General features: G+C 41.2%; 1 protein-coding gene across 1 annotated transcript; it reads left to right on the top strand.

The window, feature by feature from the left end:
• Positions 1-279: 279 nt before the first annotated feature.
• Positions 280-8,056, top strand: RBM17 (RNA binding motif protein 17; the record flags this gene model as incomplete). Its single annotated transcript, XM_010182393.1, has 8 exons — positions 280-377; positions 1,325-1,381; positions 3,314-3,455; positions 5,413-5,564; positions 6,593-6,666; positions 7,023-7,121; positions 7,451-7,523; positions 7,655-8,056. Coding segments are annotated over 8 exons (799 nt in total), but the record flags the coding sequence as incomplete, so codon positions are not given.
• Between the last annotated feature and the right edge of the window lie 6,649 nt (positions 8,057-14,705).

Below are 14,705 nucleotides of genomic sequence, written 5' to 3'. Positions count from 1 at the left end.
AGGCTATGAGATTGGTCAAGCACGACTTCCTTACATTCTCGTTGGCTAACTTGCAGTTGGAAAGTGATCTTGCTTTGGATCCATCTTATATTTTACAAAAATTACTCCTTGAGGATAAAAACAAAGAAACAAAAAGTAAAGGTGTTTACTTACACCTTCATGGGAAAACATTGTAAAATACCAATTAGCAGCATAATTCACGCTGCAAAGGTGGCGTCACAAATTAAAGCAAATATTTAACTTTGATAGTTTCTTATGCTGACTTACTGTGTCTCCTAGAAGGCGTAAAGACAGACATGAAGCCAGTGGGTTTTCAAGAAGACCAGATCCAGATTCTGATGAAGATGAAGATTATGAAAGGGAGAGACGAAAAAGAAGTAAGGGAGTGTTTGATGGGGAAAGAGGAGTAAAGAGGGCGTGGGGGTGGGAATAGAGATTCACAATCCTGTTTGTTTCCTGGACTCTGTATTTCTCTGCTCTTAGCTGAGAAGTGTACTGTTAGTTTTTAGCCTTTAGAATGAACCTAGCATTTTATTTCCCCTTAACTGTTGTAATGCAGAAAATGAGAGGCAGATGGCAGCTCAATTATTTGTTGAAAGAGCTCTCTTTACGTTAGTTTGTAGATAACTATTTTAAGTTTCTACATGGTGTAGGTTCCAGGAAAGGAGTGAGGCGTGAGATAAAATCAGACTATGAGAATCACTGTTGAACATTCCCTATTAAAATTTACCATTGCTGCATTTGTTATTGAACGCCCTTAGAAGCAGTTAGAAGATGTGGTTGAGATGTTTTTTACATAAACAAAATTCAACTTTATTCTCTTTCAGCAACAAAGTTAAAGTAAACGATTCAAGTCTGTTGTTATTTTAAAAAAGAAAATTTGTGATGGGACATTTAAAATATTTGCTCTCCCTTGGTAGTTTGAGACCACATTAGAATATTGCTCATTAAAATATGGAAGGAGCTTTGTACTTTACTGTTTTGAGAGTGTAATTAATCTTGAACAGTGTCTTTTTCATTTAGTTTAAGCAGTTTTAAAGTGAAAGTTTGTCTCTGTAGTCTTTACTTTTGAAATCCTGTGAAATACGTTTATGATAGACACAATCATTACAGTTGGATGGTGTCTCCCTTGATGGGCTTTTCATTCATTTCTAGTTTACCACTATTGAAATTCCTCAGAGTGCTCTCTTGCTACTGTTCTGTTGATAGAGATGTTTGTTAAGAATTGGCTGGTAAGGAGCCAGCAGCTGTGTTAAGATTCAGTGAAGCTGTTCCGAGCAGCAAAACCTAATCATCAATGTGTTTTCTTCCGTTTTGCTCATAGGTATGGGAGGAGCTGCCATTGCACCACCCACTTCTCTTGTGGAGAAGGACAAAGAACGTAAGTACACCAAAATCCTCTTCTCTAAAAGCTAGCAGTGGTGTTTATTTCTCACTCAACCTTCTATTCAGTTAAGTCCTCCTGCTGCTCTTCCCATATGATTCTTTGTGGCAGAACTTGTGCTATTTTTTTGCTGATATAGGGGAAGCTGTGAGGAACCTGTGAAGAACCTGTGATACTGCTGTGCTTCACATCTCTGTTCTGAATTATTTCTGATTATTTCTGTATTGCTGGAGAAGTGGTTTGGCAGGCTGATTTGTTCCAACCATGTTCAGTTACTCATTTCTGTTATGAAAGAAGAAATGTTGTAGACAGGTTTCTCTGAGTGATTAGAAACCTCTACAGCATGGACAGGGAATTTTTCCATCACCCTTTTCTTTGGGAGGTACTTTACGAGTATCTTTTCTGAAAGGGCTGTGCATTACAGACAGAATTTGTGAATTTTTGAGGGGTACAGTATTTGCTAAAGAGATGTGCGTGGGGTAGGGTTTCCCTCAGTGAAGACAGCTGGGATATTGCAGTTGTGCACTAGATGGCATAACCTTGCTGTGAGAACAAAACCGTTCCATTTTTTTTTTGCATGTCCAGTTGCCTTACATTTTTAAATTAAAACAATGACCAGCATGTTGTGTATGACTTTAAAAATTAACCAGAATAAAAAATAACCTTATTCACGCAAACTTTCCTTTGGGAGTTCTGGTTTTATTGATAAGATTCAGATTTAAAATAAAGAAGCTTGGCAGAGTAAGTAAATGATATAATAGTGAAAGCATTTGAAGTGTGTAAACATTAAAAACAGAAAGAGATTGTTTGGAGTAAATAATTAAGAGCAATTGAGCAGTGTCAAGGAAACATAAATACAGGCTGGAAATGGTAGAAATATCCTGAGTGGGAGAGCTTTCAAAATGTGACATGATCTCACAAGGAAACCTTTGTACGACTTGTTACTTGATGCTCAAATCAAGGCTGGAAAAACCTGAGAAAATATTGCTGTAGCAGAAGTCCCTTAGTCCAGCCCATCTGCTACTTAAATAGGGACTTTTTTTTCCCTCAAACTTCATGTCTGACATTTTATTTAGTAAGATACAAGCACTAGTTCACAAGAAGGTAATCTAAAATTAAGTCAGTCTAAAAGTCCCCAAGTGTTCTGCATATTTAATATTTTGCCATTTGACTTGCCAGTGGAAAGTAGTTTAATAATCTAATCAGTATGATATTTTTTTATATATATATATGTATGTGTATATATAATTTTTTACATCTCCCAGGAAAGTTTCAGTTCAGTGTCAGTGAGATCTCTTTTAAGATTTTATACTTTTGCTTTGAGTTGCATTCATTCTTTTTAATGGACTGATTTCTGTGTTTTGTAAATATACAGTGTACTTTTCTTTACAGTCCTCAGGCCCCAAGCTGTGTGCGTTGATCCATTTGTGTCATAATTCTGTTTCTGATGAACGGGGCTTTTAAGTTTGCTTGTCCTCTGTCTGGATTGTTGTGCAGGTGGCTTCTTAATGTTTCTTTTCTCCGTTTGATAAGAGTTTAATAAATCCATTATAAACCTCCGGATACAAACTTGTTAGATATCCTATGAGGAAAATCCAGAATAACAGCTCATATTTTATTTCAGAGAGAGAGATGAGGGGATGTTAAAGCAGCATGTGCAGAGGAAATCTTGTTCTTATTTGGATTTATGTGGAAAGTTTTTTTTTCGTAGTTTGTTAGTATTACAGCAGAAAAAAATGTACGACTTGCAGATGAAGAGCTGGTTTTTTTCGTAGTTTGTTAGTATTACAGCAGAGAAAAATGTACAACTTGCAGATGAAGAGCTGTCTGTAAATGAGTTGGATCGAAGGCATAGTACTCTGTTCGTAACAAGTACGTAGTTCATGCAAAGTATTTTATTGACAAAGCAATTGTTTCTGTTTTCTTCAGCTGTAGCATCGTTTCCATTTGAAGAGGAGTCAAGACCTCGGGCACCATCTTCCAAAGCAGCTATTCCTCCTCCAGTGTATGATGAGCCAGAAAGACCTCGTTCCCCCACGGGACCTAGCAACTCGTTCCTTGCTAACATGGGGTAAGTGATTGACTTACACACATTTTGTGGAAAAAGGCATTAGAAGGTGGTGGAAACCAAAAGCTAAAATAGTTTGTCAGTAGACAGGAACACAACCCATTGCATGTATGTGGTTAACCTGAGTGCACATACTCCTAACTGGCAGGATATAGAAAAATCAGTGGATTTACTCGATCGAGAGAAATGCATTTTAGCTGGTTACATTCAAGGCTGTGCTTTTAAGCAAGTTCTGAAGCCACATTCCAGTATAAAGTGTTTATGGCTTGTACAAGCCAAGTTAATGTAGTGTACAGGAAAACACAGATGGCGTGGTAGTTCCTCTAGGTTTCTTTTCCAGCTTTGTCTTCAATTTGCTACGTACCAGTGGGCAGATTATTTCAGCTCTGCTTTGTTTGTTTGTTCAAAAATTCAAAGCATATTTGGAAGAATGTAGCAGATGTGGCTGCAAATGCATCCATTTACTTTTCTGCATTGGGTTACCATTGTGTGTGATGCTTGTGTTTCTACTGTGGTGACAAAATGAAGTTGAATTTATAGTTTAAAAAAGCTTAGAGATCTCATCTGGAAAGTGTAGTGGTTATGATCCTCTTAACCATCACATGAAGTATTGCAGAAACGCGACCTCAGCGTAGAAAAACAAACCTATACACAATTACAAAACTAACACAGGCATAAAAGTGTAGTTTATTGCATTATTACACCACATTTCCAGTTTGGATAACATTTTTCATGCGGGTTTTTTTATCGAAATGCTTTTTTTTTCTTTTTTAACATTGTCCAGGAAAAGGATAACTAAACGCAGTACTGCTGGACCAGTTTATGCATTGTTACCACCTCTAGTTAGCAATACTCTGGGACTTTCACTTCACTGAAGGAAGTGCTAAAAGTTTGACCTGGCCTGCCTTACTTTGACCACACAATTGGCTGTTGTTTATTCTGTGACTTGGCGTTTTAACCTTTTAGCGTTACATAGCCAGACTTCTTGGCCTTTTTAATGTGTCTTTGTATGGTTCATAAAGTATGCTTAGAAAAAAAGCCTTGTAGTCACTGATCCTGCATTCACTGTGTAATCTTATATGCCTGTTGGTAAAATGGGAATGACTGAGCATAGAAAGTTTACTGTGGTTAAAACTGCTGTCCCATGGCATGCCTTTTGTGTCTCGGCTTATCTAGCTATCATCTCCAAAGAAATGTCAACACATGTAGGTATGTTTTGATTCTATCTATTCTATTTCGTAGTAGTTTCAAAACTTGTCATTGGAGGTGCTTTTTGTAAGGTACTTACAAAAAAGGTACCTTTAAATAGGTTGGGGACTTTGTTGCCTCAATACATTCTTGAAAATTCTGAAAGATGAGACTTGTTTAAATTAATACTGAGTATATCCAGATTTGTTATAGGAAAGGGTAGCAATGCCATGTACTCTGGAGCTTACGCCAAATTTGAACTATTACATAGTGCAGTGTGATCTGTGTGAAGCAGATCATTCAACATCTGCCTTTTCTCTTAAGCTTTTGATACCAGCCACTGACAAGAAACTGGACTAAATAGACCTTGATCTACTCTGTTTTGTGTTTTACTGTCAGCAGCCTGATCCAGTGAACGATGTCCGTGCCCATGGCAGATGGGCTGCCCTAGCTGACCTTTAAGGGTCCTTTCCAACCAAAAACCATTCTGTAGCATGTACAGTGCTGACTTGCACTGCTAATGGAAGTTAGGTTGTATTTGAACAAGTGCGAACTTCTCTGACAGCTCTTCTATCTGTAATTCAGGGTAATTAACACTTTTAATGTCACAGGATGCTGTGAAGTTGCTAGGTTGTATAGTCATGTAGAAGCTCTTATGTTTGCAGTCTCTAATGCGATTTTTGGGGGTAGAACATTTGAGCACTCAGGAGATACGCAATGTTAGTGTTTTGTGTAAGAAACCTTTACTAACTGATGGTTTTTCTCTTTGCAGAGGGACAGTAGCTCACAAAATCATGCAGAAGTATGGTTTCAGAGAGGGCCAGGGTCTGGGAAAGCATGAACAGGGGCTGAGCACAGCACTGTCAGTGGAGAAAACGAGCAAGAGGGGTGGCAAGATCATTGTTGGTGAATCTACAGAGAAAGGTAATTTTGTCTTACACCAATAAGTTTGTGGGAAATGGTCAGGGAAAAAGAATAGTTCAGGTGCTATCACGTGGTTTAGATACTGCTCTATTTCCCTGCTGTTGTCTGATCTGAGACCGCATCTGGAATATTGGGTCCAGTTCTGGGCCCCTCAGTTCAAGAAGGACAGGAACTGCTGGAGAGAGTCCAGCGTAGGGCTACAAAGATGATCAAGGGAGTGGAGCATCTCCCTTCTGAGGAGTGGCTGAGGGAGCTGGGGCTCTTTAGTTTGCAGAAGAGGAGACTGAGGGGAGACTTCATTCATGTTTCTAAAGATTTAAAGGGTGAGTGTCACGAGGATGGAGCCAGGCTCTTCTCGGTGACAAACAATGATAGGACAAGGGGTAATGGGCACAAGCTGGAACACAGGAGGTTCCACTTCAATTGGAGAAGAAACTTCTTCTCAGTGAGGGTGACAGAGCCCTGGCCCAGGCTGCCCAGAGAGGTTGTGGAGTCTCCTTCTCTGCAGACATTCAAAACCCGCCTGGACGCCTTCCTGTGCAACCTCATCTGGGTGTTCCTGCTCCAGCAGGGGGATTGGACTGGATGAGCTTTTGAGGTCCCTTCCAATCCCTAACGGTCAGTGATTCTGTGATCTAGAGAAAACATTTAGGCTTAGTAGAACCGCACCTCTGCCTAAGCAGAAGTGTTGGAAGTCAGTTCTGATTTTTAGTTCTTAGAGAATCTGATGCAATTCTGAACTTATGAATGATTTCCCTCAAAGAAATAGTATGTTGTCAGTGTTCTAGCTTAATTCACATTTTGTAGCAGTGATTTTTCTGCGTCTTGTCCTTCCAAATAGCTACAAGTTCTGAATGACTGTTCCTCACCGGTACGGTGTTATGTATATGATGTATATGTAGCTACATTCTGTGGGGTTTATTCCATTGTTTGATAACATTAAGATTCTGAGAAAAGCACCCAGATAAGGTTTGAATTAGCTTTCGTCTTAAATTATTCCATGATTCCTTGTTCTATTTTCATATCAGAAACCGGCAAGAAAGCGGATTCTAACCCATTGACTGAGATACTGAAATGCCCAACTAAAGTGGTCTTGCTAAGGGTAAGTTGAGAGTAAGGGAATGTGTCTTGGTATTTGCAGCATCTAGGACTATTTGAAATGCTTAAACCTCTGCTCCTATTACAAGGACTGTACAGTTCGAACAGTTCTGACTTGTGCCTATACAGTGCTTTGTGTTGTGGAGAAAATGCGGCTTCCTGAGATACAAGGTGTGACTGTAAATCAGCGCTGCTTTAGATTATAAAGTTACCTTGTCTTTGTACCAGGGAGCCATCTCCTCCTGTGGCTCCTGACTGGTAAACAGAAGCTTTCAAGTATTCATGGTTGCAGCTGCGTGCTGTGATTTGTCTACATAATCATCACATCCAGTGAGTTGGGTTTATTCTTTTAACTTTCAGAACATGGTAGGTGCTGGGGAGGTGGATGAAGATCTAGAAGTTGAAACTAAGGAAGAATGCGAGAAATATGGCAAGGTTGGGAAATGTGTCATCTTTGAGGTAAGAGATGATCTGTCTCTCTTTCTGACTGCTCTGAAAGTGAACTGGGCACTTGTCCCTTCAGGACTGGCTTGTTTTACTGCCTTAGAAAAGAGGCATAGACTAGGAGATCTCACAGAATCCTTTGCTGTGTTGTGCTTCTGTATTTTCCATATCTGTAAGACACAAACTTTTAATGTCAGAAACTAGGCAAAAATCTCTGGGTATTGTGCTTTTGGAACCTTTTTATTGTGTTCTCTTCACCACGTTTGTGAAGAACAGCAATTTAAAACTATTTTTGCCACTGTTCTAATTCTGTGTTTGGGGTTTTTTTTTTGGTTTTGTTTCAGATTCCTGGTGCCCCTGATGATGAAGCTGTGAGAATATTTTTGGAGTTTGAACGGGTTGAATCTGCCATCAAAGGTAGGATACTAAATTATCTTCTGTGAACCTCAGAGTTAACTTTGGTAGAGATTAAACAGTCTCACTGCACTGAAGAAATGTTTGTTTTATTGAATTGCTGCTTGCTGACCTGTTCTTGGTTTCAATTGCAGCTGTTGTTGATCTAAATGGAAGATACTTTGGAGGCCGAGTCGTGAAGGCTTGTTTCTACAACCTGGACAAGTTCAGAGTGCTGGATTTGGCAGAGCAAGTTTGATTTTAAAAATCTAGCTGGAGGTGTCACTGTTTCGGCAATCAGGTTTTCAGCAGTAGGCTGGGAATAAAGAAGAGAAGAGTAGCTTTCCTAGCAAACTGGAAACAAGCCTCATTGAATGGATTTTTCACATTCGTTGTGACTTACCTTTTTTGTAATATAAAGCCCTTTGAAAGTAAGATTCACGTCTGTGTGGTTTTGAATTGCACAATTCAGCTCACTGCTCTGGGGGTCCTGGTTGTTTTTTTTTGAGCTTTCAGATGACTTTGTTCTCTTGAAAAGCCACTGCTGAGGAGATGCTTTGTCTATTCCTGCTTTCCTTGTTCTGGTGCTTCATCATGGAGTCCCTGCGCTGCATCCACAATAAGTGGGAAGCTTTGGAAAACGACTATGTGCTATCATGCTTCTCTTCCCTGATGGTATCTCTCAGAGTTACAGCCTTGCTTTTGTAAGTCCTCCGTCTGCACACCAGAGTGATTTGGGGTTGTTGGACAGTTGACAGTTTGTTCTCTCCTGACTCCGGAACAATACCTTCTATGCCAGTGTGGAGGCTCAAGTAACAAGGAATGAGTCTTGTCTTCCCAAATCCAAAGAAAATACATGGTTTAACCCAGGGAAATAGAAGGAGGAAGGAATTTAAAATGCTTAGCCATTTGAATGGGAGCGAGTGGACTGTTAGCAGGAGCTCTGTGCTGTCAGGCAGTCTTTGCTAGAGTTAACTGATCACGGGTCATTACTGAAACGCTGTAGGTAGAACTGAGGGAAAGTCATTCCCGTATCTGGCCAACTATCAGATTCTCACTTCCTGTAATGTCACACGTAGGTAACTCACTTTTTGTTTAACTGAATCAAACCTGGCATTTGCTCGCTCTCTGTTTCTGTATTTGAGGTCAAATAAAATCAGTGTTGGGCTTTTGTTTTTTTTTATTTGCAGTGCCAGTGCGAGTTATCAAAGTAGGAGGTAATGGAAGAACATTCTCGTATGAATATTGGAAGAGTTGAAAAACAAAACTACTAAACGCTACTGCTCTTTTTTCTTTTTTTAATCTGATGTAAAATAATACATCGCGCTCTGCTCCTGACTTTATGTTTGCTTTTTGCTTGGGGAACAGTATGTGACAGAGAGTTGGCAAGAGGTGGCTGTGCGATGATGGCAGTTGTTTTTGTGCTCCATCGCACCTAGGATTGTACGGATACTAAAATGGAAGTGAGCTCTGAGGGCGTTTTAGCTGTTTGAAAGCTGATTCTGGATGTCTTTTTCTTGTTTCACACATGTATTGGGGGGAGGGGGTATAGAGCTGTAGTTGATCAAAGCTGTGAGTATCTCCAGTTATTGCCCTTTTATTAAGTTTTGGCTGCAGATCTGTATGACAAACCCTTGGTCTTGTGTTTTGCTTATTTTGTCTGCTTGTGTTCCACCAACCTCTGTACAAACATTTGCTTGTAAGACAGAAAACAATTTTTTAAAAAAAACTTGTCTTTTACCTGCCGTGTGTTGGCTTCCTTACTGTCCTCTCCTGTTGCACAAGGCCTTCCCACAGACTCAGTCACTTCTACGCCGCATGTGCTGCTGTTGGCAATGGTTGTAATCCACCATTAGAAAACCTCACTGCAGTGGAGGTGAAGAACCAGCCTGACTAACACTAAAACCGCAGGACTTGGGGCAATAACAGCATCCAAATTCTGTTACTGGCTCTGCTGTTGGTTTTCTGTTTGACCTTGAGCAACACTTTAAGGCCTTTGCTGCTGTGTGGTGAAACAAAGAAATTAGCCTAATAGGAATTAGCATGGATTTGCTTGTAAGAGTCGAGTAATTTGAGTGGCAAGCTGTAGAAAGTTAGGCTCTGATAACTGATTTAGGATGATCTGACCTTAGCTGAAAATATGACTTGGCTTTAAGCAATGTGATTTATTGATGACTCCTATTTCAGCAAATGCTGCTGTTCAGAGTGATAGCTGTAAGCATTCCCTAAGCTATACAGACTCTTTTCTGTGTCTTCCAACCAGCTGTTCTGCTGTTTTCTCTGTAATAACTTCTGCAAAGCTTTTGAGCTTTCAATTTGATGAGCCGGAGATCTTCCATTTGCTGAGAATTACTTTACTGGCAAGTTTTGAACCATTTAGTTCTAAAAATCATTATTGTGGTTGAACACTTCTGGGTAAACTTTACCCCTGGGGATGCAGAGGAGATGCCTTGTTCATTTAGTGTCTTATGTAGGAGATTAATTTTATAAGTAAAGTATTTTTCTGTTCCACGGGGTCACTGAGACAGCATAACCGTTCCTGCTTCTACAGTGCCAGCGGATCTGGCACTCGCTTTCATCTCCGTGGGTCCTGGCTTTGGTGAGCAGTGTCCAAGTGTGTGGTGTTGGAGCCTTTGTCCCCCCAGGTGCCAGTGCAGTAAATGCAAACACGCTAGGAGGTGTGGAAGCCTGGGAAGGATCAGACGAGCTGACGGGGGTCCTTACTCAGACCTTACTTAACACAGATAACGTAGTTAGGAAGGATTTTTCTGCAAATGCCCGTTGTACTTAGCCTGCCTTGATGTGGTGACTCAGACTTTCTCAGGGTGGCTGTATCTTGCATGCCCATAAAAATTTGGTTCTGAATTTACTTCTCTACTTCCTACCTCCTCTGGAAACTTGTTACTGGCTTTATTTAGAGTAATTTCTCAAAATTGCTTTTTAACACCTCCAGCTCGTGATTCATCAGCACCCTCTTAAAAGGCTCAGCAGCACTTAATTTGGAGTTGGTTGCAGCAACAAAATTCTGCTTGTTTGTCTTTGCATACTTGAAACTGTGCATCCCATCTTTTTTTCTGTAAGGTACGTACTTGTAACTCTGTCTGAAGCAGTAATAATTTTGTCTCTCTTTTTGTGTAGTGCCTTAAAAGGTTATGACTTAACAGAAAATGAAGAGGATAGTGGCCTCTTAGGGTATATTTGCCTTACTGGCAATACAGTATTGGTTATACTGCTTCAGGTGAAGCATTTGGTGGTTTTAAGCCCGTTTTCCTCAAGTTCAGCTTTATTTCCATATTTTAAGTACCTGCGTAAATACTCTGATTCTCTAACGTGCTGAATAACTGAATCTCCTCTCAGGCTAAGTATGAACTGTTCACTACTTCCAGGAATCTAAATTAGATACCTACTTAAGAGAGATTTGTCAGTGTCCTGAAGGTACCAGCAAGCTAAGAGGGACGTGGAGGACGCGTCAGCCCAGAGCTGAATGAGGTGTCCGTGGTCCATTATCAACCCTGAAGTGTTACGAACAAGGATTTGCGTCGTGGCGTAACAGTTTGCTGCCTTCTTCCTAATTCCTAACGCTGGCTGCTATTTTAACAGCAGGGAAGTGCTGACAATGCTTTTGTAGTTGTTACAACTCCCAAGTTTCATTTCTGAGTGGTAACAGCTATTTCAGAGCCCATCATAATGTACATAGATTATAATGTATTTTTTTTTATGTGCTCTATTCTGCACTTATGTTGGATTTCGGCTCTCAGATTATCCCTTGCCCACTCAGTGTCAGACTAAAGAAATCTGACAAGATGGAGCTCACAGGGAATAATTTTAACGTTAACCTTTGTCAAAATCTAAGCTTATTTTGCTGATATTACATGAAAGGTGAGAGTTGTTACGTCGAAGAAGTTGTAGTCTGAATAGTCATATGAAGAGGGAAGCAAGTACTAAAAGTGTCTTGCCCAAGGTCATGCAGAAGCTTGGTTGGAGAGTTGGGATTACACCCTGTGGTCCTATACTTGCAGTAGTGCAAGCAAAACTCTTGTGGGGTTGCTTGGAGTTCTTAAAATAAACAAGAGAAAGCCTTGGACTTTGGACTCTGAAGGGAATTCAGCTGAGGAGGAGAAGGAGATGTGATTTGTGTGCTGCGGTCTGTGTGAGCGCTTGCCTTTTGAGATGCTTATCGGAAATCAAGCTGCTGTGGTAGGTTTGAGTGTGTCAGGGTATTTTATTTTTCTGTGCAGGAGAAAATGTGCATTGTAACCCCGCATTCTTTTCATAAAGATAGGAGGAAAAATACAGGAGGCTTCAAAGAGGTTCTGAAACCTCTTAAATCTTTCTTGCTCCGCAAGCAAAAGCCTAATAAGGGAGTAATTTCTGTCCTTGCAGCGCTTGGTGCGAGACTCAGATTCATCCCATGCTAAATCGAATTAAATTAAATCCTGTATTTGTATTTGGGGTTGTTCTGTTTCAGGTGCAGGACTTTGCTCTTCTCGCTGAGCTTCATGTTCCTCTTGGCCCACATCTCCCAGCCTGTCAAGATCCCTCTGCGTGGCAGCATGACTGGAGCATCAGCCACCACTCCCAGGTTGGTGTCACCTGCAAACTTGCTGAGGGGACACTGCCCCGCCATCTAGATCATTGGTGAAGATGACCAGGACTGGACCCAGTATAGACCCCTGGAGTACACCACAAGTTAGTGGCTTCCAACTAGACTTTGTGCCACCGATCACCACCCTCTGGCACCAGCCATTCAGCCAATTTTCAATCTGTGTCTGCTCCTCCAGCCCATACTTCATCAGCTTCTTTATGAGGAGGATCTTACGGAGACACAGTTCGAAAGCATTACTGAAGCCCAGGGAGACAATATCCACTGCTCTCCTGTTGTCTACCAGGCCACTTATTTCAACATAGAAGTTTATCAAGTTGGTCAAGCATGACTTCCCTTTGGTGAACCCATGATTTTCTTGTCCTTCATGGAAACAGTTTCCAGGATTAACTGCTCCAGAATCTTAGAAATGTATGAAAATTCTTTAAAAATAGAAAACACAGCTGAGGGCTGCTTACAGCTGCATCTAGCATTAATAACGTGTCCCTGACCAGGTACGAGCTATAACCCTGTTCCTTTCTCCAGCACAGCAAGAGCTGCTTGGGATTGCAGAGAACTTGCGTTGCTCACAAGCACTTTCTGTGCCAGTACGTGCAGTGCTATGTGGTAACCATTGACTCCTTAGGAGAATTCATGCCTTTAGGTGGTGAGGCACTTGTCCTTGCAAGAGGAATAGGGATTGATTGCGTTAGCAGAGCACTGTCTGTTAATTTACTGTCAGCTGAGCAATAAGTACACAGTGTATATCAGTAAGCAAAGTGCTACTTGAATGGGGGAAAAATGGATATTGAGATAGAAAAGCTGCAATGGAAGAGCAGAGAGGTGAAAGCCAGAGAAAACACTGCAGTTAATTGGAGAAGGGATAGTGTGTATACTTCTGCAGATTTTTCCTCTCATATCTGCTTTCTGATCCCTGCTGAGCTCGTGATTGCAGCTTCATGGTATTTCCTTTCTTTTCTTTTTAGCATTGGGAAATAGGGAAATCCCAAAGCACAGGGACTCACTCTGTGTTTCATTCAACAAAGTCAGAAAAAGCTACACCTTGCTTCTCATTACTCCTGTAGGAAGAGTGGTTTTTTTTTCCAAAGCAGTTTTTAAGCATCTTGCCTCTTCATAGCCCTTGAGTTGTTTTTCCTCTCCCAGTCTCTAAGGTGTGATCTCTAGGCTCCACTTGAGAGCTTGCAGCAAGTCAACAGCTCAGGAATCCGTGTGGTCCTGCCAAGACAAAGGTCTTCAACTCATCCCAGATTTCTCCACCTTTTCCCTCGGGCAGAAAGCTGGGTAGCTTTTTTGGACTTCACCACTTTGAACTTGTAAAACTCGTATAGCAACTGCAAACCAAAACTCAAATGACACTCCAGCAAAACACTAAAAGCTCCTCTCCAGCACCTGCTCCTCATGTGAGGCTAGGAAGAAAAAACCTGTGGGTTTTGTGTCATTCGAGGCGCTTCAGGGAAGTGCTGGGTTTCTGCAGTTGTAGCCATGCAGGGTTGTCACTGGGAGAGATTATGGGCTAAAGCAATTCCCAATGACTCTTCTTCCCTCTTTGTAGGAGGGGGGCAATTCAACTCACCCCCAAAAAATTAAAGACCTGTCTGGGCAAGTACCCATATAGAAATGATATACACTTAAACCAGGATTCAGGTGGTTGCATGAGCACGAATTTAAGAGGAACACCCAGAAGCACGCGGCCAATCTCCCCCAGTTACAGCTCTGCACATCATCCCACGTAACACAACGCAGTTGCTTCCACTGATGCTGTTCCAGAGGTATCACATTCTCCTGCAAGGGCTCAGCTCTTCCAAGGAAGTCGGGAATTTAGGGCTAATAAAGCAATCAACTAAGTCCTGAAAATATCTCCAGGCATCACAGTGCTATTTGTGTATTTCCTCCCCTTTCTTCACTTTGTTTTCTACCTGATCATTTCAAAGCGTTTTGCTTGGTTTTATTTCTGTCTACCAGGTTGCATTATTCATGGGCAAAGCCTGATGGTCTTTGTTTTTCCCAGCAGTGTTTTTGCAGGCAAATCTTGGGAAACATGAAAGCCTGAAAACTTGAGACTACCGTCAATTTTTATATTAAAAAATCATGATGTTGGCATCATAAAACCTATGCATACTTTTTTCTGATTAAAAAAAAACCAACAACAACCAAAAAAAAAAAAGGGTGTAAGTGCATGGCAAGGATTTTCCTCGCCAAGCCTGGACTGTGTGAAATAGAGTTGATTATTTGTCACTCTGGATGTATCGGAAGAAAGATGGAGATGTTTCTCAAATGTTATTTTTTTCTCTTCAGTGCCAGGTGGGTGTGTCATAGCAGTACAAAGCCATGGAAATCATCGGAGAGGAGAGACCGAGTTTCCTGCGTAGGAAAAGCAAAATCACATTTAGAAATTTAGTATCAGGAGGGGGGTGGTGAGTAGGTCGAGAGAGGTTCTCCTCCCCCTCTACTCTGCCCTGGTGAGACCGCATCTGCAATATTGGGTCCAGTTCTGGGCCCCGCAGTTCAAGAAGGACAGGAACTGCTGGAGAGAGTCCAGCGTAGGGCTACAAAGATGATTGAGGGAGTGGAGCATCTCCCTTCTGAGGAGCGGCTGAGGGAGC

Source organism: Mesitornis unicolor, unplaced genomic scaffold (assembly GCF_000695765.1).
Source record: "Mesitornis unicolor isolate BGI_N332 unplaced genomic scaffold, ASM69576v1 scaffold17234, whole genome shotgun sequence".
Taxonomy (NCBI): domain Eukaryota; kingdom Metazoa; phylum Chordata; class Aves; order Mesitornithiformes; family Mesitornithidae; genus Mesitornis; species Mesitornis unicolor.
Note: the sequence above shows the minus strand (reverse complement) of the source record. Positions and strands in the feature narration are given on the sequence as shown.